Source organism: Camarhynchus parvulus, chromosome 1 (assembly GCF_901933205.1).
Source record: "Camarhynchus parvulus chromosome 1, STF_HiC, whole genome shotgun sequence".
Lineage (NCBI taxonomy): Eukaryota > Metazoa > Chordata > Aves > Passeriformes > Thraupidae > Camarhynchus > Camarhynchus parvulus.
The window spans coordinates 7,991,084-8,004,291 of record NC_044571.1 but is presented as its reverse complement, the minus strand read 5'-3'; the positions used below and the strand labels follow the sequence as shown (position 1 = coordinate 8,004,291).

The following is a 13,208-nucleotide window of genomic DNA, read 5'->3' as shown; positions in this document are numbered from 1 at the left end:
TTTATCATCCAAGTCACATAAGATGCTGTCTGAAAACACACTAATGTACTAATCCAGAGATAAAGACATATAAACAGCACCAAGTATTTCTCAAAGGGGTTTATTTTTGTGTTTTTCTAAACTCTAACCTAGCACAGGTTGATAGACAAGAGAGTCACAGCCCAATTTTACAGATTCCTGGTTGTCATAATCTTTTACTGAAATGATTACTAACAAAGAAATTCTACTCACCCTATAGTTACCACTAACCCCATCTCCCATGGTCACCCTAAAAAAACATGACTCTTTTTGCAGACAGACTTTCACTGAAATCCATTTCACATTGTCAAGCAATCTGCTCTTTCCAAGTGGAAAATCACTGCACATCCTGTATCTCCTCTCATTATTCACACAGATACAATAGAGTTAACACACCCTCATCAACTGCACTTGACTGCTGTTCTTGGTAGCAAGAACTGCCAGCTCCCAGAACTTCCAAGTCAGCTCTGTATTTCATCTCCAAAATTACCTGCTGCTGCTGCACTGACTTACCACACAACCTGCTGCCTTGAATACCTCACCTTCACCTTTGCTGATTTAGTGTGTAGAACTAAATTTGACCTGCACCTGAGAATTACTGCTTCCAAGGCCATCCTTTACTTCAAGGCCACCATAACTTCATGTTCAGACATTTCCCCCAAGCTTAGCAGGGAATCCATCTTTCCTGACTTGCAGCAAGGCTGCACCAGACCCCTGATTCAGAAGCCCCTTTCAGAAGGATACGTAGGCAGTTGTACATGTCCTGGAGGGGCTTCTCATCAGCAAACAGCCTGGACTGGACCAGCTGATGGATGAAGTTGATCTGCATGCTGTGAACCAAGGCTCGACCATCTTTAGCAAATGAAAATTAAGTCACATTAACCATCAGGAAAATAGGTATGTAAAATAATTCAGAAAATTGATAAATTAAAAATAAAAAATATACAACTGTACCAAGAAATTTCCATATCAGGTATTACAACAAAACAAGAAAATTCTTGGTTTACTCTGGAAAGGTCAGTCATTTTACTACACTGTCACTGTATAGCTTTGTTAAGGTATTAAAAGCCTATAAAGCAAGGTCAAAACAGGACAAGTACATATAACTTCATTCTCTTAAGTGGTGATATGCAGAAAACCCAGCATAAACAAGACTTACACAGTGTCAGATATTAATATCATGTTAAAAACAAAGTGTAAAGGTTTGATTTTTTTTTTCCTTTACCACCAGTTTCCTTGTCTTCAACCAAAATTTCCAGCTTGAGAAGGCGCCAGGGGATGTCAGGGTCATCACCCATCACTGTCAAGGTGGCCTCAAATTCACCCTCAACTCGGAACTTCACACGGCCATTGGCTAAGGAAGACAAGAATGTTTTATTTCACTCAGCCTCCTAAGATGCCTAAAAAATAACAGTGTGGTAGCTCCTGGCACTCATAATGGATTACTTCCCTATAATTTCTGCTCTGTTGCTTATGTTTCTGTGCAACTGTGAACATTTTACAGTCTGCAACAGACCCAATGTCAATAAGCAGCATAGAGAGATGTACAAACTGTCCTGAAGTTAACTTGTTAAATCTGATAACTTGTTAACACTTGTGCTTCTGTAATACAGAGTAACACTGAGCTGACTACCAGCCTGACAAACAAAACATCTGGCTGAAATATTCCTATTCTTTGCTACTATCAACAATGAATGCTTTCAGCAATACTCAAATGACATTCAGAACATGGATCTCAGCCCAGGCTGAAATCCAGCCCTGAAAACACATCTCACTGCAAAGCATTCATTTAATATTAGAATATTTTAAATCCATTTTCATGTGAGGAAGATAATCTTTTGCAGAATTTATATACACAACAAGAAAAGTTTATGCACATTATTTATCTAATTGACATGTGCATCCTCACACCTGTGAACACTGCTATCTGTTTCACAAATTGGGAGCAAGGACTTTAAAACTATGCAAGCAAGGTCATAAAAAGAATGAGAGGCAGAGCAAACAAGTAAGTACAGGTCTTTACTCTGACATGCAGGTCAACCTTCCCAATCATTTAACAAACTACGTTATATACCTTTACAATTAAAGACATTTAGCAATATTCCTGCAAAACATTTAACCATTTAACTCAGGAAATTTCATTTTCAAGGGCACCCCAGACATGCTCTTAAAACAAACCACACTCTAAACCAGAAAATAATAGCCATTGAGATGTTTAGCTAACTGAAAACTCTTAAGAGCTCAGACATATTATTCATATATACTTCCATCAGACAAAAATACGTCTAATACTGATACTGCAAGCACTCACACAGGGACTAAAGAAAACTAGCACTAAGGTTCTTCAGGAACACCTTTGATCTGGGTCTGTGGGGAATGATTTACAAATGTCTAACCTTGTCTTGGTTAAAAGCATGGACTAGGTCCATTCCCACCCTGTTCTCTGTGAATCTGCAATAAACTAGTCTAGTTTATTGCCATTCTTCCCATACAAAAGGTTGTCTTAATGTTTGGGCTGAATGAAAACAGATCTCAAAACAGTTTGAGAGCTCTGCACTGTGGTGAGCCACTGAACAAAAGGCGTGCATAAATATGAATAAATTCTGTGCCTGAACATGAGTATCAAAACAGCTTAAAAAAGCAACACTGAGTGACTTGTTTAAACTCAAGTTCAAAGAGTTTCTGCGGAAAGACCTAACAGTTTAACTAATTATAAAATTAAATTAAGATGAAGTAGCCCAAAGACTTTCACAAAACATTTACTGAAAGAGCAAGACAATGTCTAAAACTTTTGGCATTACCTGCACAGGATTTCTCCCTGAAAACAAATAATATTTCAGCAATTTTATTAGTGCTCCCATTTTTCAAACAGGGGGAAAAAAACACGTTTTGATTACATACAGAGACAGGATCCCAGTATTAATAGATGAAGCATCCTTAATGGTCTCAACTAAGCTATCATTTAGCTTTGCTTTAGCGTTAAAACAGCAGTTTTATATCAGCCTGCAATAATGTATCCTTCAAAAAATAATTGCAGTTCTTACCTACTGTAAGATTTGCCAGCTGTGGAGGGAGATCTGTAGTCACAAGTCGATGGCGAAGGATCTGGTTTAGCTGATGAAGTGTGGTTTGCTTCTCACTCTTTGTTATTGGGTCAGGAGGGATTATTTTATCCTGTTACAATAAACACAAGCAAGTCTATGTACCTCAAACACGTATAACAGATTCATAGCAGCAATTGTGAAAACCAGCCAAACCAGAAGTCTGAAAATAGAAATACTACAGGCCATTGCCTAGTGAAGCTTGTATCTTACATGCAGATTTGTTTTCTAGCTGATTACATTTTACCCAAGACTGACCACTGAATAAAATCACAAAATTTGGCGGAACTAAATAAATGGAGGGAACGCTTTACTGGGAAAGCATAACTTGTTCAAACAGGAAGTGTTCTGCATGAGAAACTGACACTGCAGAGACTTGGCACTAGGCCTGTCTTGAGCTACAGCTCCATCTGCACATGGACAATTAGTTTGATTACTGTGCATTTGATACCATGCAGGGGATTCCCACACCCCCCAGACAGGGCAGTTACTCACCCTAATGCAGGTGGGCAGCCGAGGGTAGGATCCAGTTGTCAGAACATCAATTGCATATGGGATGGCAAAGCTGGGCAGCCGGGCATGAACCAAAGCATCTCGAGCCAGCGATGCCAGACGATCAGCAGTGTCCACAAACAGGATGGCTTGCTGATCTAAGAAACTTGATATCATCTGTAGAGGACAAGGAGTTTAAAAAGAAAAAAGGCAAATTAAAAAAAATGCACAAATCAATGGCCCTTTATATTCAGTTTATCCGGCACTTCCAATTCAAGCAATTGCATTTACAAAACAAAGAAAGAACCAATAATCTGGCCACTGCTTCCATTCACATGCAAGGACACTTAAAATCCACATGCCTTTCCTGCTGCTGTGGGGGATCTGTACAGCTCACAGCTCTTTATCTGCTGATTGGTACTGGAATGCAACCATACTTGTTTGTAATCAGTAGGGGCTTGTTTTTCTGCAACATTCTGGACTTTATTCTTATTTAACCAAGATCAGGATGAAAGTGATAATAAGAACTAACACACTCAGATCACCATCTTCCCTGTCCTGTTATCTTAACCCAAATCGTTTCTGACACTATGTGCAGACAAGTCTTTCATTTTATGTCACTGATGAGTTTTTGGGAACACTAACAACTGCTAAATAAAAAAAGTATACAATTTCTAAACAGGAATATTTTTTCAAATTTCTGTAGTAAGAAGTCAGGGTGCAGCAATATCCCTCAGAGCCTGTTTCATGCCAGACTGTGTCTAACTTACCGCACACTTTTCCACCTTCCCAGCATTATTAGCCCACTTGACCAAGGCTAACAAACGAACAAACAGCTGACGAGTGCGACTTGCAAACTGCACTATCTCTATTTTTCTGGAAAAAAATAAATGGCACATTAAGCCAATGTTCAGATATATAATAAAGCTGTAATTTAACTGTGTGACAATTTTTAAAAAAGAGCTGTAATGATAACTTTTAATTGTGTTAATGCAGGCATCAGTAATATGCAGTGGCTTGTTTGATTAAGAGCATAGGGGGAAAAAAGTCTCTGTTTTGAATATCTAACAACATACATGGATTCTAACAAATCATGACTGTCTGGTGAAACAAAAAGCATATTAATAGGAATTAATTACTGACTGTAAGAGAAACAATTCCATAGTGAGCTCAACTAAATTATCCTTACAGCTTTTATAGGATTTCCCTAAGGCTTAAGATTAAGTTTAAACTAGGCAACATATCCAAGGATTACAGGACCTGACAGTAACAATACACTTATATTCACTACAAATAGATAAATAAATATTAAACAAAATATCATTCCAGCATTTTTACAATATCTTTACACAGTAGGCTACAATATGGAAATAGGGTGGAGGTGGAGAAGACCACAAAAACCCATCCTTTACCTTTGCTTTCCATTCCTGCCTTGCAAAGAAATTAAGGTAAGAACTTACTGACTCTCAATATTCCTCCCACCATTTTTGAACAAGACAGTCAAATGAAGAAGTGTATGTCTGCATGTCTTCAGAGCTATTTTTGTAAAAGAGAATGCAATAGGGACACAGGCAGATTTTCATGCTTTATTACAGATCTACACTGGAGATGCATCAGATGAGACACAGAGCTACTGTGTAGATCTGTAATACCATACACTCTGAAATACCACTTCTTCAACACTTTATAGAGGTTTTCCTCCCCTTCTATGTGTTCAATTTACTAGTTTCACCATGATTTTCTACTTAATTTGGAAAAAAACCCCAAACCTAAGCTGTTTTCCTGATACGGTTTTCTGAAGTAACAGAAGCGCTTGGACAAAAAGAACATTAATTAGTGCATAAGATATTGGCCTCTACCAAACAGAAGCTGCCTCTCCTTCTGATCCCAATCTGTAAAACACAAACTCATAACACAAAAAGAGCCTGATTCTGCTGAGAGGGCTGGTTGTAATGAGGTTAACTCTTCTGTGCAAGCATTATCTGCTTGTAGCAGATGAACATGTAAGGTCAGAAGCACAACTAATACCATCTGGTCCTGTTTCTTCCATTACATACTGTGAACCTCATCCAAGAACTTGGGCATTAAGCCAGTAATGTCTCTGTGTTCTAGAGCACATGTTTTGGAATGGCATTCAGCCTGATATTAAGATTTCAAGTGGTGGTCAAGCTGCTATACATACACAGTGCTCTAACAGTAACCACACTATGAAAACAGCATGTTGAGAATTTTGAAAGATTCAAGAAAACTTTATGAGATTTGAAAGATGACTACACTAAGACTTTAGAAAGCCAGCAATCTAATCTCTCAGATGAACTCCACATAGAAGTTGCTAAAATCCAGTAGTTATGTCAAACATCTATGGTGAAGGCAGCGTGATAGCAGAAAAAATTCAAATTGATGTTCTGTGACTGAAAAGAAATTTAAAAAAAAACAGCTCCCAAAAAGCACAAAAATTTAATAATGAAAATGATTGACAAATCTAGACAGAGTATTCTGGTAACTGTTCCATTAATACCACTTAAATGAAGTTAGAGAAGACTTGTTACTTTGATTTGACAGAACCCTGCTTCCAGAACCACCTCCATCATCCCTGAATGACAATTGCATTGGGAATCTACTTCTCTAATAAAACATAAAGGCCTTCAAATTTGCTACATTGCCTTTCATTATAGGTACATGACCTCATGCTGGGCTACACAAAAATAAACATTCAAGGAAGATGAAACTTCAGGAAAGAAGAACAAAGAACAAAAATTAAAAATCTTTATAACAACCATGTTGATCAGTGCATTTTTTACCCTTGGTCTTCACTGCTAAATTTGGATCTCAGATTTAAGATCCTTCAGACTAATGACTGAGTCTGAGGAGTAAAGCATTAGCTACAGTAGAATTAAATCAAGTTAAAGACCACTTAAGCAAGCTTGACATAAAAAAGTCCATTGGATAGATGGGTTGCATCCAAGGATTCTGAAGGAGCTGATCCATGCCACTGTAAAGATGCTCTCTATCATTTTCAAACCCACAGTGATCAAAGGTCTTGATGACAGCAAAAAGGCAAACACCATGTCCTTCTTCAAGAGGGCAAAGGAGGATCCTGGGACCTATAGGTCACTTGGCCTAAGTTCAGTTCAGAAAAAATTTCATAGGATAAATCTGTCTCTAAGCTATGCCCTGATAAACACCAAGCATGAAATTAACCTGGAAACAATAATCAGAAATTTGCCAAGGGCAACCCACCCCGATCAAGAAATTGCCTTCTACAGGATGAACTGCTTTGTGATCAAGGGAGATCAGAAGATGGATTCACATTCACAGGAAACATGTGGAATACAAGGATGGACTGGGGAAGCTGAATTTGCTCCTGCTTAAGAAGAAAAGGCTGTGGCAAGATCCTACTGACATCTTCAAGTATCTAAAGGGGTATTGTAGGGAAGATGGAACCAGAGGCTTTTCAGAAATGCAAAAGGCCAAGGTACAACAGCTACAAACTAAACCAGTGAAAAACTAGTTAGATGTGAGGAAAACAAACACACACACAGTGATGCGGTCAAAGACTGAAGTAGGTCATCCAGAGAAAGATAACAATACTGTGCAAAACTCAGTCTCCATTACCAAGAAGAAAGCCCCTGGACTTCCCCCACAACTCAGCACTATTAATTTTCCACCACAGTACTAATGTTTTTTAATCCAATCACTTTCATGTAAGAGTTATTTATTCCTACAATTGATAACTAATAAATGACCCTGAAAAAAAGCACTATATTATACCACGATGCATAATTTCTCATCAGTTTTTCTCTTCTTATCCCAGCATCTTTCAAATAAGCATTGTAGTACAAAATTTACATTTTATGTGAACTTTATTACAAGATAACACCACCACATCTTCACCAAAGTATATGTGCCATGTGACCAGGCTCTAACTCCAAGAAACAGAGCTTGAAGCCCAACTACAGAATCCATCAGAGTCTCAAAGCTAGAGAAAATATGGATAATTAAGCCACATTCCTACAGATGAGCTCCTCCAAGAGCTGGAAATCCATTTCACCAAGAAAAGTTTTAAGTCAAAACTAACAAGGATGTGAACATTTAATTTCAAGACAATTTCAGTTGTAGGACATTTTTTGTATATTGAATGCTGTCTTATTTTCTTTTCTCTAATCCATTAGGATTTAAGTTGTTGGCCCACATCCCCGAGCCCAACAAAGTAGAATCCAACTTTACCTAGAAATGCTAAATATCTAGATGGGAAAAGCCTGTCCATGAGTACAAGGGAGCTCTGGACCCAGGTCAGAAGTCATTTCTTCAGTAAATACTATGATAATTAAAAGCCCAAACTAAACCAAATCAAAACCCACACTGTTTCTCATAATAAAATACTATGCAGAAGGAAAATGGGTACAAGTAATCATTCCAGGTCATGATTTCATGAAAATGGGATTAATTCCACATGTTATGAGAGTTTTGGAAGGTTTGAGATAACAATTAATGATCACCCTGGTACACAGAATTCGTCATTAAGATTCTTAGCAATATCATAGCTCCTATATCTCTCTAAAGAAATTTAGGTCAATTAACATGTCAAATAAAGGGTACAATATTCTGCTAAGTTTAATAACATTTATTATGAGAAACAGAAAAGTAAATGGATTTTTTCCATCTCAGCAGGATGCTGTTCTGGTCCCTTACATTTGCTCTCTAATAATTTTCACACTTCAAAACCACATAGAACAGGACCAGAAAACTGTTCATGATAAGAAAGACAAGGTAACATGGAAAAATGCAGAAAAGAGGTTTTTACCTTGTTGTCATTGCTGAACTGTTTCTTCTGAACAAAACATTTTTTATTACCCTAACTAGAATCTATTTAATTCTCCAGTTCCCTTTCCATCAGCTTTTCTGTCAATTCATTGCTTCAAGATTCATGAAGAGAAAAACACCTTTAACAGTTCACCTATTATAACAGCAATAAAAAACCCCAAAAATCTATAAACTCAAACACTAACAAAACCTAACATTGACAGGACGCTGAAAAAAAAAAATCTTGAAACTATGCAGGGACAGCAAGACAGACAAAGCTTATTTTCTTGCATAAAATCTAAAATTACATGAAAAAGATTTTATTTAAGCAACAGTATATTAACATCCCAAAGAAGTTCTATGTTTTAACATGTATTACAGATTCTCTTATCATAACTCACCTTTCCATATCAGTCTTTCTTGGTAATCTATATGAAAGAGAGGGGGAAAAAAGAAGACATATTATATATCATTCTATTGCATTCCAAACAACCAGAAATTTTGTTAGACACCTTCAGTTACAGGAACTCCTACACAACTACAAAGTATATAAAATATAGCACCATGAGTCACCTGTCACTAAAAAACTGGAACTACTCAAATTAAGTGAAAAGTTTGATGAAGGCTGCTGAGATCAATTACTCTACATGTGCCATAAACATACAGGAAGGACTTCTTGACTGATATTTTGGAAGTTTTTTCAAAGCAAACTAAAACTCTAAAATTCCTTGTCCTTTCCAGAGTTTGAACATTCTTTAACTCACACCAGGCAAACTTCTGTTTGCACCCTTACCAGACATGGTACTTGTACAAGAGTTATACCTCTCTTTTCCCATTTGTTCTGTATGTCACTTCTTGAAACACACAGCTTCCCCACAAAGTAAGAGGGGAAAGAGGTTTATTCAGACTCCAAATGTTTTAAGTGAAGCTTTTCTCGGCCCAAAAACATCCCTTTGTTTTGCCACTTCAAACGCAACAACATCAGCATAGCAAATCATTAAGTAAATGTAAACAACTTATTTCCCAAAAATAATCAAATAGTATATTAAAAACTACAGAGGTAAGTCAAGGAGTTGCAGCATCTGAAAATATCTCAGTTTCAGGCATTCCCGTTTCACATTTTTGATATCAGTACCAGCACTCCAGTTGGGGTTTTTTTGGCAGTAACTTGGGGGCAAACTTAAGCATTTAAGCAGCCAATCTGCAGCTGCTCTCAGCTCTCAGAGTCATTTTCTCTGTTTATGACAGATCACTCAGCAGCTTTCACTGTGCCCCTGGACACAGCCTGATGCAGAGACCAACCTGCATGCAAAGGCATCTTTAGGTTAGATATCAGGAGAAAATTCTTCCCTGTTCGGCTGGCCAGGCTCTGGCACAGGCTGCCCAGAGAAGCTGTGAATGCCCCATCCCTGGCACGTTCAGGTTGGATGAGACTCTGAGCAACCTGGGCTAGGGGAAGGTGTCCCTGCCCATGGCAGGGGGCTGGAACTGGGTGATCTTTATGGTCCGTTCAAAACCAAACCATGTTATGAATGGGAAATCGCGGCCACCTCCCCCCACTCCAGCCCCGGATGAGCTCCGGGACAGATCCCTGGCCAGGCCTCCGCATCCTCCCGGGATGCTGCGAGGCGGCACGGCCAGCCGGGCACGGAGGGATCCGCGGCACTCACAGGTCGGCCAGCACGGTGAGCTCGGCGTAGGTGCGGTGCAGGAGGAACTCGATGAGGGTGCTGAGGCGGTAGCCGGGGCTGGCGGCGGCTGTCACGGCACCGGGGGCCGGCGGGGCCGGGGCTGACGCGGGGCCGGCCGGCACCAGCTGGGCGCTCTCCAGCTGCACCGGCGCCATGGCGGCGGCGGCGGCGCCTCGGCCCCGGGCAGGAGCCGCGCGGCAGCCCGGGAACGGCTCCCGGCGGCGCCGGCACCGCGCCCGGCTCGCCCCGCACGGACGGAGCGGGGAAGGGGCGGCGGGAGCGGGGCGGCTCCGCAGCGCTCAGAGCCCGCCGGGCGCAGGGGCCGCCGCCATGATGGGGCACGGAACCGGAAGCGAACGGGGAACCTTTCCGGGAAGCGCGGGCGGGGCGGGGGCAGCGGGACGGGGGGACGCAGGCGGGACAGAGGGACACAGGGACACGGGCGGGACACGAGGACACACCCGGGATGTGGGGATGGCGCTGTCCGTGTGCCACCGAACCGCTGGATCTCGGGATGGGTCAGGCTGGAAGGGACCACAGTGCGCCATCTGGTCCCACCTCCCTGGTCAAGCGGGGCCATCCCAGAGCACATGGCACAGGATTGTGTCCGGACCGTTCTGGAATATCTCCAGTGAGGGGGACTCCGCACCCTCTCTGGGCAGTCTGTCCCAGTGCTCGATCTCTGTACAGGACAGAAATTCTTCCTCGTGTTCAGGTGGAACTTTTGGGCATCAATCTGCCTGTTCCTCGTGTCCCATCGCCCCACGGAGCAGAGCCTGGTCCATGCCCTGACCCTCCTGCAGACACTGACAGGGATGAGGGACCTCGGGGCTGGACAGGCCCAGCTCCCTCAGCCTGTCCTCAGTGAGATGCTCCAGTCCCTCCATCATCTTTGTCACCCTCCCCTGGATCAGCTCCAGGAGCTCCATGTCTGTCCTGTCCCGAGGAGCCCAGAGCTGGACACTGCACTCCAGGCGATCCTCACAGGGCTGAGCAGAGGGGCAGGATCCCCTCCTTGCCCCCATATCTGCTGATGTTACTGAAATCCAGGGTGAAGGAGAACCAGATTATAGACTTGGTGCCTCAAAAGTGCCTTTGGTGCAGCTCTTGGGGCTGCCAAGGACCAGTGGGCTCTGCTGGACGCCCGGCTGGCCAGTCCCTTCCTGATGACCCATTCGTGAGGGGTATCCCGATAAGAAGCACTCATCATCCTTTGGGATCATTGTTAAAGAGAGAAAAGGGCGCCATGAGCAGCAGAACATCCAGTGGGATTCGGGGATAAACACAAAGCATTGGGAACTTTTTCATATTTCTGCCTTACAGATCAACTGGCAGAGCTGAAGGGAGGGAGAGGGGAGGTCTGTAAACCACTGAAGATTGATGTGTTGTGTACTGGTTACCAAAGGGGACTGTGTAAGGAAACTATAAATCCTGGGTGGTTTGTGTCATGATTCAGTCAAGTCAAGTCACTTGAATCATAAATTCTTGCCTTATGATTACAGAGAAACCCCTGAAATAAACATAATAAATACCCAAACTCCTCCAAGTTTAATAAAAAGAAGGAGAGGTCCTATTTGTTTTGTATGAAGTGCAGACTTTTAAAAAACCTCTCCTTTTACACATATCTTTCCAGGAAAGTTAAATATTAAAGGAAACATTTTTCAGCATGAGAAGTGTGTAATCAGTTTAATAATAATAACAATATCAATGACCCATCCAGGTAGGAAGGGCAGTATTGCTGCAGCTGTGAGCCATGCAAGGTTTGTGGGCTGCCTCAGTCACAGTAAGATGAACCTTTGAGCTGGGAGTGGATGATGATTGTTGACTGGGAATTTTTTACTCCTAAAATCACTAAAATGTATTTATACCTAACCTTTGTTGGGTTTTTTTTTTTTTTGATTGTGAGATTTTTTTATCAGGTTTTTTAGGTTTTTTTTTTTTTTATTAGTTGAGAGGGGTTATTTTTCAATACAGATGAAAGAATTTTTTGTTCTGTTTATATAAATTAATCTCTAAAGGATTGATAAAGGATAGAATGATAAATACTTTCTGGATTATGTTGTGATATAAGTTATTGGCTTAATATATTTTAAGTTCTTGTCTGCCCATTTCAAAGATTTTTTTTCCAAATGTATGAAAATCTTTTTTTCACTCTGGATGCATGAATAAATGCAATGTAGATGTTTTGTGGCCAACCAGCTGCACTAATGAAGAAAATACATGCACAGGAATCTGATTAGGCCCTTTATAAGAACTATAACTTAGAAATACAGGATTTTAATTGTTTCCCCCCCTTCTTCTTATCTCTTCTCTTCTGATTTAGTCTGTAATAAAGTTCCCATTGATTTCAGTGGCACAAGCTCAGACTTTGTTAATGAAAAAGCAGGTGGGAAATTCTGATGCAATTTAACTTTGCCACTGAATTCTTCCTCTGAAAAGCTCTGATCTTGGTGAAGTTTTCAGCATTGGTTGGGGGGCTGGATGTCTTCAGTGTGTCTGCCTTGCTCCATTCCTCTTGGAGAGAAGTTTATCAGTGCTGTAGCACAGATTGTGCTGAGCTCTCCTCTCACATGGTTGCATAGGAGAGAAGCTCTTGATGCTGTTTTCAAAGAAAGGAGGAACAGCTACAGAGAAATTTTGGGAGGTCAAGGCTTACAGTTTAGTGCCCACAGCAATTGTGCTGTTGGGAGACTTGGCAAGATCAGTTGTTTTAACTGATGGAGATGAGTGGTAGGAGTTCAGAAACAATTGTCTGGACTACATAATAGTAGTGAAAAAGAAATATTTCAGTTTCCTGCTTCTTGTTGCCTTTCTGAGGTTGGCAGTGCTACCATTTTTTGACACAAGTACTTCAAGGAAGGATGAGCATTGTGCCTAAATTCAAAACTTCAGCTTGAAGGAACTGGAAGTAGGTTCCAGAAATCTGTTGGGGTGGAAAAAGCAAAATTACATGAGGGAGAAAGCTGGGCCAGTGGGGTTGCTGGAAAGAGTAGCAAGACTTCTGGGGTAGAGAGGTCTCCTTGCAAAAGCTACTGTATTTTCATTTGTGTTTGTTCTCTTCATTCAGCAGGTTCCAACTTCTGCCATTTAAACCTGGTGACAA

The 13,208-nt window shown here is 41.0% G+C and overlaps 1 protein-coding gene across 2 annotated transcripts in view; it reads right to left on the bottom strand.

Annotated features, from left to right (window-relative positions):
- The window catches only part of MED14 (mediator complex subunit 14), a 34,372-nt gene extending 24,097 nt beyond the window's left edge, over positions 1–10,275 (bottom strand). For both annotated transcript variants that reach the window (XM_030951985.1, XM_030951992.1), the window contains exons 1-7: positions 10,085–10,275; positions 8,816–8,842; positions 4,382–4,487; positions 3,615–3,788; positions 3,063–3,192; positions 1,244–1,372; positions 763–870 (exon numbers count right to left, since the gene is read on the bottom strand). In XM_030951985.1, coding sequence (XP_030807845.1) covers positions 763–870; positions 1,244–1,372; positions 3,063–3,192; positions 3,615–3,788; positions 4,382–4,487; positions 8,816–8,842; positions 10,085–10,260 — 850 coding nt within the window. In that variant the 5' untranslated portion in view covers positions 10,261–10,275. The remainder of the gene's footprint in view (positions 1–762; positions 871–1,243; positions 1,373–3,062; positions 3,193–3,614; positions 3,789–4,381; positions 4,488–8,815; positions 8,843–10,084) is intronic.
- Positions 10,276–13,208: the final 2,933 nt, after the last annotated feature.